This window comes from Anopheles moucheti, chromosome 2 (genome assembly GCF_943734755.1).
Source record: "Anopheles moucheti chromosome 2, idAnoMoucSN_F20_07, whole genome shotgun sequence".
Taxonomy (NCBI): Eukaryota; Metazoa; Arthropoda; class Insecta; order Diptera; family Culicidae; genus Anopheles; species Anopheles moucheti.
Window position 1 is genome coordinate 12049924 of NC_069140.1, and position 11316 is coordinate 12061239.

Consider the following 11316-nt stretch of genomic DNA (forward strand, 5'->3'; position numbering starts at 1 on the left):
TAGCTAGCTTCCAACCGCGCGCCCCTCCGCCGAGCTGTAGATAAATAGATCGGTTTTGCTTGCGGGGTTTGGTCGGTTCGGTGATCATGATCTAAACTTGATCTTGTTTATCACATTGCAAGGAGTGTGGAGGGCGCACCGCCGCTAACTAGATGCTGTATCGAGCTTGTGTGTAGCTCGATTCCCTTGCGCTGGTTGTTTTTTTCTTCTTGCTTCTCTTCTTTGTCCAGGGGAAGGACAGAGAACTAAGCCAGCAAAAGTAGTTTCAGAGATTAAGTCTCGCTCATGTTTATTCAAATACACTGTGCCCCTGGTATATGGTGGCAACGTGCAACAATATGGTACTGAGTGCTAATATGCAGTAAACAATTGAAGGAAATAATGAACATGCTCTAACAAATTCAATCGACCAAAGCAGTTTTTTGTTTAAATTAAAGATAAACAAAAGCAAGCCTATTGAGCACAATTCGTTACTTTACGCTCAAATAATTCATCAATAATGTTGTCAAAGTTTTTGACACAACCTGCTAGTCTGGAGGATCGAAGCTTGAAACAAATGACGGGAGAGGGCGCCACCAGCAAGGCAATAAAAAGGACTGTATTCCGAGGATCGCGCCCTATTCCTGTTGCAATCCAGAAAAGAAGAGTAATAAACTTTGAACGTCTCTAATTATAACGAGGCTGTTAAAAATCTACTTATAAAATCCGAATTTGCAACAAATGTGCTTATTGAACTTAAAATTCAATTCCTCTTCACATAGAATTGTAACCACAAGTGTAGTGTGACTGGTGGACGGGTAAATTATTGTTAGTCGTTTCAAAGTGGTGTTATTTCCGAACAAACACCTCGTCCAGCAGCCTACAGACGCCGATCCCTAGAAGCATTTATCGCACTTTGCTTGTCACGTTTAGCTTTGTCTACTTTGGCCCTTACTCTCCTCCCCTGGCTAGCCAGAACGAATGGAGCTGTTTGTATTTGTACTTTGGGTGTGGAGCGGTGATGTGATGTGACAGATGCAAATAGTACAAAACGGTGACACTAAGATTTTTTATTGGGCAATAAAAATAACTTTTATAAGTGAGTGCCCCGTTTGCTGAAAGAACTTTGAACATGTCTTGCTAGAACTATATTCCAGATCCGGATACCACAGACCGATTGCGTGTTTGATGGGATCGGTTGAAGGTAACGCTTGCGTTGTGTGCTTCTCCCCGAAAAATTGCTACCGCCAATGTCTATAAAGGGCGAATTGTTCAAATATTGACACACTTGCCCTGCCCTCTCCCCCAAAACTACTAATGGAGCCGCCTCTCGTCGGTAACCGGAAGGAACCGGACCGAAACGGAAATAGATTCCTTCGGTTCTCCGGATACACGGCGGGGGTTTGGTGTGTGGTGGTGTTTGCGTTGCACAGGTTTATTCAAATTTCAGCTTCTTATCGCAATCGTCGAAGCGCACACGGTGGCGACGAATGGCCGTGTATTAGAAGATCGCGCAGGGTGAGATATAGTCGCGAGCTGGGTGGATAAATGATGAAGCGAAAGAAGCAGATTAATTCGGTTGATTGTGTTGAACCTTTTCGAGGGCTTCTTCCGGTCGAGAATTGTTTTTTTTGTTTTGCAAAGCAGTGTTGGAAAGTTGCTGCCGCGGCAGCGCTCGACAAAGTATTTTATTGTTTGATCTTCCAGCGTTCCCGTTTTGGGGGTCGTGGCGCGAACCCCCGGCTATCCTCGGGGTTTAGTTTGGGGCCGTGGGGGTATAGAATCGTTCTCTGTCGTTGCTGAAGTGCTCCATTTTTTTAGTGCTTCCGGTTGGAAGAATGCGTCTTCATAAAAAAGATGCCCCTTTAGACGATAGTGGCGCGTTTGGACATCCGTCAGAAGTCGTCTAAAGGAAGGACCATATTACGTTGTGAAATTGTTGCGAGTAGAAGCGGATAAGAATGTTTGGCAAAAGTGCTGATTTGACATTTGAGTTCTCGAACAGCACTTTGGATTCAAATCAAATCTCCCAGCTCACATTGCTCACAACTTGGTGATGTTGAGGTTTTTTACATTGTTCCATAATATTTCTTTGACGGAAATGGTTGATTGATGTATTCTCCCCCTCGTAGAAAGCAGTTTCCTTTAGTATTCCTCTAACTACCTATTGCTTGGGAAAAACAGATCTAAAGCAAGCAAAACTCTGGGATTTCAAACGGCGGAGTGATCGAACGCTGAAAGCTAAATACAGACGGCTACATAATATCTGCTAGTGTCGAATGGTGTGTTCAGCGTTTTATTAGTGAAATGAAAAATAAACAAACCATCGAGGGCGTGAGTAGAACAGGTTCAGTTAATCTTGGACCTTCAGCCGGATGATGACGATGCGTTGAGAGGTTATTCCCGCGCGTATGCTACTCGGTGGTGTGTCATTGTAAACGCTAGATGTGGCAGGCAACATTCCGAACATTACGATCATCTTCGGCGTTTTTACTACTTGCCGTGACAGAAAAGTCGATCTACATTGGCTGTGTGTACTCAACAATGTACACCGACCGACTTTCGTGCGGATCGATGTATAAAAACAATCTACCGAATGTAAATAATCTGGCCAAAACCGACCACCGACACACACGTGGCCATTGATTGATGTGCAAAAAGGCTTCAACGTGATGTTAATGGTTCTTCCTCGTTTCGCTCCCGGCGGCGTTTGGTTGATACGACGATTAGCAGCGCTGACCGTACAGCAGCATCCCGCGCCGCCCCGGAAATGTAAACAAAACAAGTACTCGTGCGCGAGAAATCATCGTCATCGGTCCAGTTCTGTTAAAAGGATCGCCACCACCGCAGATCGTGGCCGCGTGATAGCACAATATTCTCTCGCTTCTTGGCGGTAGATGGCGGTCACTTTATGCGATGGTTCGCCTGAGAAAAGAGAGTTTATTTCACAGAACCACGGTGCACCGTAAGGTTTGTGCCGCCGCTGGGTATAAATTTGCTGAGAAAGCGTCGCCTTATCAGACTCCAGCTCAGCGCGGTGCTGTGGTCAAGATTTAGGGCGGTAAAGCGCGAAATCCCATCGTAAATTCATCGCGCACTGCTGCACGCTCACTCTCCGGAGGTGCGCGCCAGCTAACATTAACTGGGTCGAGTTGGTGTAGGTTTTTTTTTGTGGTGTCCGAGTTCGGCACTTGACAACGGGATGGTGTATTTCGATGGACTGGCTTCAGTGGGGAAGGAAACACCACACCGTACCTTATTTCACCATTGGGCATAATGTCTCTGCCGCATGTGTTTGCGGTTTGCATTAGCACACTCACTCTGGACGTTTGCAACAGTTGACTGAATTGTTGATGTTGACAGTGGATCATCCGGGACGTTTATCAGCGCACATGTTAATGAGTGGAGCGGTTGTTTGCGCATGGATTAAAGTAAGAAAGGGAGGATTAGTACGGAAAACTGCACACATGTGCTAAAACATTGCGACGGTACAGTACAGAGACTAATGTCAGGTAGTTTTCCAGTAAGACATTTCTCGTAAAGCATTCAGATGAAGCTGATTTTAAATTTGCTTAATTATATCCATGCCAAAAATTGCCCACAAAATCATTAATGATACTAAAATTGATCGAATTAAAAGAAACTGGGCGTCTCCATCCAAAAAAAAACAGTATGACATTAATGAAGACTTACGAAACATGTGACATTGAAAACAGAAATGAGTAAAATATAAAATAAATCATAACTCAACGCCATTGGATGTAGCGCGCGGAAATGTCTCCTTCCTGCGTGAATGTTTGAGCCATCGCGCGTTGATGGCGTTTATTATTAGAAGAAAAATGACAACAATTTTCTGAGCTCGGTATTAGGTCCATGCTTTTCTTTTTTTCAAAAGTATACTAAACCGTGCGTCTGGCACCTGGCCAATCGGTCAGCAGAGCTCGTGGAAATACTCTTCCACTGCTTGAAACATGTTCTGCTAGTCCGCGAAAGGCCATTCTGATGAGCGAAGATTTGACGATCGCTTCTGTGGTGGCGGGGTACCAGAATACCTTGAGGGATTTTGAGAAATAAAATTCGAAACTTAGTTCAAAGTGTCGGTAAGACAAATTCAGTAACAGTTTTGCCCTCATTCACTTTGCAGCCACGTCGTGTTGATGCTGATGGTAACGCTTTATTATTATTTTTCTTTTGTGCTGCGCATCTGTCTGTCCGCAGTTTACGACACTGACCTTAAGCTGATCTTTGGGCGTATTTGTGAAGCGGGCAATACTAGTGGTTGTAAAGCGGTTCGTATAGAACTTACGAAATATTTCATCCTTTGCATATGTAATCGGTTTTGTAGCTTAGGTTGTTTGTTTATTTTCATTCGCATCCCGTGAAAAATTGTGGAAGAATCAATTGCTCGTTTGGATTTTCCCTTTGCATAATTATGTAATTGCAAATATTTTTACTACTGGCATTGGCATTGACACACGGGGCAAGTCCGTGCTGCCATTTCACACGACTGTTATCAACAAAGTAATGGGTTTTTATTTTGACGAGAAGTTACTACACTCGTGATGGGGTTTATTGAGAAATATTGTTCCCAACAGTGGGATTTTTCGTCCCAACGGATCTTCTAGGAAGTAATTCGTGTTTTCCTGTATTGTCACTGTGTCGTATAAGGTCATCGCTTAAAAGCATCCATTGCTGGCGGTGGGTTGTATCCTTTGGGAATGGCCGACAGTTGGCCGATTGGCGCAGTGTTTCCAGCAAGTGAAGATGTTCCATCTTGATCGAGGCGGGAACTGCACATACATACGGTGTTATACATAATTGTAGGCACGGGAAAATTCGGTGGAAAATGAGACGATCGAAGGAATTCTCCCGATTATATAACACGAAAATCGTGACTGCGCATGTCCTCTCTTACAGGCGCAGAGCACGTAGGCTGCTGTGTATTAGAGGGATTTTTTTTCCTTCACTTTACCGATGTGTGTAATGAGTTCTCTCGACAAATCAACCTTCCCTGGCGTTTCCCGAGACATCCTCCCGCCCCGACGTATGGCTTCAAACGAAAAAGTGGAGCAGCTGGTACCGCATCAACACTCGCGAAACGTTTGAAGCGCTCACCGGCGTGAGTTCCTTTGGGGTAGATCGATGTCAGCATGAACTATTACTATGCAGCCATTGTCAGGCAGCAAAAAAAAAGTAGATTCTTTGCGAGGTGCATTTATACATCCAACAATACCCGTGTTACGTGCGCACCGGAACAATAATGTACGGTCGAATAATACCGCATAGCTAGCTGTATGTTGTCCCCACAACGTTACATTACGTGACTGCGGTACTCAGCTATAAATGGAGCAGAGGAAGAGAGTAATGGCATCGGAAGAATTTCTACCTTTAACCTTTTTTTGCAACATATATTCTGTCGCCTGGGCTCTAAACCTTTGTGTTGCTGTGCAAGAATACATGTCATTTTAGTGATACTACTTTGCAACTCCTCCACAGGAATAAGCTTTTAAAATTACATTTAGCAATTAACTATTAAGTTCGTTCGCGAATTCGTTGATCAGCATCAGTAATATCTCAGGTTCTTGAGACTTTTTTTTTAAACAAAACCTCCGCTCTCCAAACTTAAGGCTCTCCGATTGTACAAAGTGTGTGCATGCTTGTTGTGCCGTCTTCATATATCAACCTATGCTAATCATATTTTATTTTCATTTTGTTTTGTTTATATGTTTTTTTTTTATTATACACCTACATTAAACCTGCCTGATACGTGTGTCGTCCTACAAACGAAATGCATGCGATCGCGGATGATCCCGTGTATGATTCCCGTATGATCTCTGCGTATGCTGCTGCTCTGCTGTGTCCGTGTGTCCCTTGCATTCCGTGCGCTTGAATGATATTGTGTAATTTTGTTTTTGTTTATTGTTTTTTCGGGTTTTATCCCATCTGTAATATCCCAATATTGTCAATTACCATTGCTTATCGCTGCATACGAATGTCGTTTTTTTTTTGTGCAACGTTCAATACGCGCGCACGCAACATTCCAATCAAAATGCTGTTGTGTTGGTCATTGTGCGGCGCATAAATGAAACTCATAAAAATACACACATTCATTACTGAACACACAAACGAACCACCATCATCATTCATCAACCCCCCCAACCATCTGCAGACCGGTAGGACGGACTCGTACCGTGTGGCCACGGTGGCCCCACTTAAGGATGACAATCGCACCGCCGATGGCCAGTTCAAGGTAGTACTGACATTATGATTTTGTTTTTTACAGAAAATAAAATAATTTTTACACAAACACAAACACTACAAACCAAATACATTATTTAAATACACTAATCTTTAACAAGTCGTTAATATTATGTTACAAAATGTTTTTATTAACACCAGTTTTTAAATTAACGCTGTTAACACTCTTACACACACTGACGCTATACTTAGATTTACACGAATTTTAATCGGATGTACTTAGAAAAGACTAAAAAAAGTAGTGATTCGCTTACGTCACTATGTATACTTCACGCTGAACTTAACAATGCTGCAGACAAATGTCCATACACCTGTGTGTTTCCTTTGAAGCACTAATCTGCTTACCCCAAACTCGTGTAGTATAATGATGCATTGATGTACAATCGTATCCATCACAGTCGCCGGGAGTCATTTTTCATGTAGGACTTTTTGGTACGATTTTCCGCAAAATGTGTCCCCCCATCCCCGGGCGCTTGGGCGTCACGGTTAGCAACGCATGGCTACATTCCGGCAGAGAATTTCAACTGTCCAGGCCAAAAAAAGGCGAACACGATACATACCGTAACATATGCCACGATTGGCAGTTTGCCTAATCTCGAACATGCGCCCGTGTCCCATGCGTCGTCCGATGTCGAAAGGGCTTAGGGCTTAGGAGTCAAAAAAGTCATACACATTACAAATCATAGTGCAGCGAGAATTGGAACAAATGACACCGGTCGGTCGGCGTTTTTGTTTTTTTTTGCTTGTATCATGCCGATACATCGCGGGCGGCGGCCCCATAATGGGCACACATAATCCGAATGTATTGGGCATCCATAAATGTGGCGCGGTACGTTACTTATGTAACGGACATTACACTGCCAATTTTATGGAGTTCGGTCGGTCGGCGTACAACCAAATTGGTGTCTATTTATTTGCGATAATAGATTTTCGGGCAGGGGGGGGGGTTTGTAGAACACTTCCTTCCTGCAATGACGTTGGTTCATTATCCGCCTTGACGTTTCATTTATCGGGCACATAGTAATGATAGTAATAAAACATGCGCTTCGAAGCTGACCCGAACAATTGTGCTATGCCGAAATACGTCACGCTTGACAGACGACTATTTCATTCATGCGAGTCATCTCGCCAAATTTGACCACTCGGTTGTGGAGCATACCGTGTGTTTGTTCAAGCTAACAATTGAATGTTCCTGGTTTTCGAGTAACTTCTATACATTTTTTTGAAGTGTGAAGTGTTTTTATATACACTAAATTAAGCTGCTGAAATTGCAGCTATATTAACCTTGGGCAGTTGATTTCTGAGCTGTTGAGGATTAGAGATAATTCTTTTTTTAAATATTCCGTAATGTGTGATGGAACGGCGGTACATCAGTGTAGTTATTTTACATCAGTTTTTCTGCTTTAACATTCATCTAATTTGTTTCAATATCATTTACTGTCATTACTTTGTTTTATTGGTTGGAGGTCATCATCATTTATAAAAGTAAATGTGCATGTAGATTTGCTAACAATATGTCGTACTTGTGTTATCAATGTCCTTTCTGTTGCATGATTGAAGTAAACAGGTAAGAGTAGTAGCTTTTTGTATCGTTTAAGTTGTATATCTAGTACGAAGGATCTTACAATTTTATTGAAGAAATAAGGTTATTGAGTTATTGAGGTTTAAGCACTTCACTTTCGATGTAGCAGTGCAACTGAAGCATTGCACCAATGAGCCGCCACACTCTTGAAAGATAAAGGCGAATAATGTGACCAGAATGTCTACGAAAGAACGTACTGTTTGTATTGTTTTATTGTCGTTGCCTTGTGGAACACGATGTCTGAGTTGCAACGCCTGAGTTGTCTGAGTTGCAACGCAACTATTGCTTGCGTTTATCGGTGCCTTTATCTGACGCTGCGGCCAATGTGTCAACAGTACAATTCACGTTAGAGATAGCTTTTTCTAATCCCTAGATGCTGCTTGTAGACACCCAATTCGGCCGTCTTTATACGTTATGTTCTAGTTGGTGGACATATCGTCGCCGAGAGCTTCTACTAAGAAGAGGGCGCCAATATCACTTCAAAGTCCTTGAAAAAATCGAACGATGACAGTCACGCGTTCCACCGCACGCAGTAGAGGGACCGTGGAGAAGAGTGACAAATAAAAAAAAACGAAACGGAAAATAACTCTTTTCCATCGAGCCGTGCCGCGTGCGGTGGCGGCTAAATCGAAACTAGAGCGCCCTGTAAACTGGCCTGCACCTAGAACAACTATCCATTAACGAGCGTGTTTGCATTTGTGATGAGACCACCAGACGACGATGTGTGGTGCTGTGGTACCGTACGCGCCAGTTGAAGCGAGCGAGTATTAAGGCCAGTAGGGATTTTGTTGGAGGGACCAATCCTAGAAATGCAAACACTTCGCAAACCCCGTGTATCGAGTGACGCAATTCTCGAACATCACATCCACATTGGGCTGGTGATTCCTCTTTTTTTTTGTGTCGTAACCCGACGCCCAGGAGACCATTAGTGGGGCTTGGTTTTCAGTACAGCAGCAGAATGGAAAGCACATCATTAGGGTGATTATTTTAACAATATTTCGCTCGAAAAGGGCAGTTTGTAATTATTGGTAAAATGAGCATCTTCGCTCAGGATATTCCACCATCTTTCATTAGTCACGCGAGTGGGAGAGGATCCCGGAGATAAGATGTCAAAATGATGAAGGACAGCTGGGATATAATATATTTACAGTATGCAATTAAAAACGAAGGAAGATTTTAACAGTATAGTTTATTTATATAGTTATATTTTTAAATATTATCATTTAGTGATCTTACAGTGGAATACGGTAAAACTAATAGCGATAGTAATGGTAGTGGTAGTAGCTATATATTCGACAGTAGCATTAGCTGGTGCTGGCAAATGAATCCATCAGCATACCCTCGGCCAACTCACGGATCTGCTTGATGTTAACAACTTTTACCAAAGCGATTTGATTGACACACCGGTATCTTATCGATCTTACGAGCAACCATCATGAGCGGTTATCGCCACACTAATGATGCTTCTCGGTCGGTAACGATGAGATGCAACGACACGGCACCGTCAGTCGAAATCCAGTGTTCGATTGAGCAAGAATTTCTGTGCGTGTACATTGGTGCCTAGCTCAGTCGAATAGATCGATTTACAAAAGTGTGTAGTGAACAAACGAATGTATGATTAATTGTATTTTGTTTCTGTTTTTCTCTTCCTGCTGTGTGAATTATCGCTGATTCCGGTTGGACCGACAGTCAAGACGCAAAATGCCGCCAAAAAAGAAAACTGATTTAGATGATCTGAAGCAGGAGCTCGACATTGACTATCACAAGATCACACCGGAGGAACTGTACCAGCGACTACAGACACATCCGGAGAATGTAAGTATAATAGCCAATAGGAACGTTGAAACGTGCCAATAGGAACGTAGTTATGAAACTTCTCTACCATGAATTGAAGAAATGTTATTTCAATTTATTGTTAAATTGTGTTCTTGATAAACTGCAATGGTTTTTTTTGGTGTAAAATTGTAGGCTAACAATCCACTTTTTTTTGGCATATCAAAAGAAAAACTAACATGTGCAAAATGTTTTAAAGATTTAACTTGGTACAGAAATAGGCAGAAACATCTTTGTTGTCAATAGCATTCACCTTACAGATGGCATCACACGATGAGTTATAGAAAACCCGTCCTATCGCAACGTGGTGCTATAAAGTGTATTTCATCAATCTTAGCCGTCAAACCTATCTTAAATCGTACCAGTTTACGATACGCGGCAGGTTTGGCCTGGTTGATAGCGGTAAGAAACCTACCGAACCAGACATAAGCGGTAATAAAGTTTATTGTTTCGTGATATGGTATTTATTTACCAATATGTTTTATCATTGTACGATGCGCATTGGACGACTAAATTAGTACCAAAGAAGCTTCGGCTATTTTGATAATATATTATTGCATTAAGCGCCATCATAACCGTGGCCGGTAAATGTATTATCACGTAACAGATGGAGAGTGTCTCCCGTTTATTCCGATCGATATTGCTTGCCAGTGGTTTTTTTTAATCAGTTCAATATAATCTAGATAGGAACTTCCGAGTCTTCCAGGAAACCTATTGAAAAGGGAATAATAAAGAATAAATAATAATTAAGAATAATAAAGAATAAAGAATAATAAAGAATAAAGAATAATAAATAATAAAGAATAATAAAGAATAAAGAATAAAGAATAATAAAGAATAATAAAGTATAAAGAATAAAGAATAAAGAATAATAAAGAACAAAGAAGCGTTAGAGACAAAAGAATGATTGAGCATTTGTGCACCATTTATTATGCAATGCAATTAAAATTCTTCCTTACCGCGACTTCATTTCAGGGTCTGAGTCATGCAAAAGCCAAGGAGAATTTGGAACGTGATGGACCAAACGCCCTGACCCCACCCAAACAAACGCCCGAATGGGTTAAGTTCTGTAAGAATCTCTTCGGCGGTTTCGCTATGCTCCTGTGGATCGGTGCCATCCTCTGTTTCATCGCTTATTCGATTCAGGCCAGTACCGTTGAGGAACCGGCTGATGATAACCTGTATCTCGGTATCGTGCTGTCCGCTGTTGTGATAGTTACCGGCATCTTCTCATACTACCAGGTAAGTGGCTTCCATAATGTAAAACAATTGCTCGCATTTCAATGTGTACTAAATGCTTTGTATTCGTTACTATTTCGTGTTATAATTGTAGGAATCGAAAAGTTCGAAAATTATGGAATCGTTCAAGAACATGGTGCCCCAATTCGCTACCGTGCTGCGTGAGGGTGAGAAGCTGACGCTGCGCGCCGAAGACCTGGTCATCGGTGATGTCGTAGAGGTCAAGTTCGGCGATAGGATACCGGCCGATGTTCGCATCATCGAAGCGCGTAACTTCAAGGTAATATGGCAACACGGCAACCATGCCAGTAATCAAAGCAAAGGTCATAAATCGGTTGAAATGTGCGACCGTGAGCCCGTCATGAGAGGTTTGATGTTATGAAGTGGGCGAGTAAACTTATCTATCCTATACATCCGTCGTTCAT

At 42.2% G+C, this 11316-nt stretch overlaps 1 protein-coding gene across 5 annotated transcripts in view; it reads left to right on the forward strand.

Moving 5' to 3' along the window:
- Window positions 1–11316, forward strand: part of LOC128299906 (sodium/potassium-transporting ATPase subunit alpha) — a 63781-nt gene that overhangs the window by 39033 nt on the left and 13432 nt on the right. For 4 of the 5 annotated variants that reach the window (XM_053036054.1, XM_053036055.1, XM_053036053.1 and 1 more), the window contains exons 2-5: window positions 6149–6229; window positions 9509–9634; window positions 10628–10894; window positions 10986–11171. In XM_053036054.1, coding sequence (XP_052892014.1) covers window positions 6149–6229; window positions 9509–9634; window positions 10628–10894; window positions 10986–11171 — 660 coding nt within the window. The remainder of the gene's footprint in view (window positions 1–6148; window positions 6230–9508; window positions 9635–10627; window positions 10895–10985; window positions 11172–11316) is intronic. The other variant, XM_053036057.1, reaches the window with a different exon arrangement.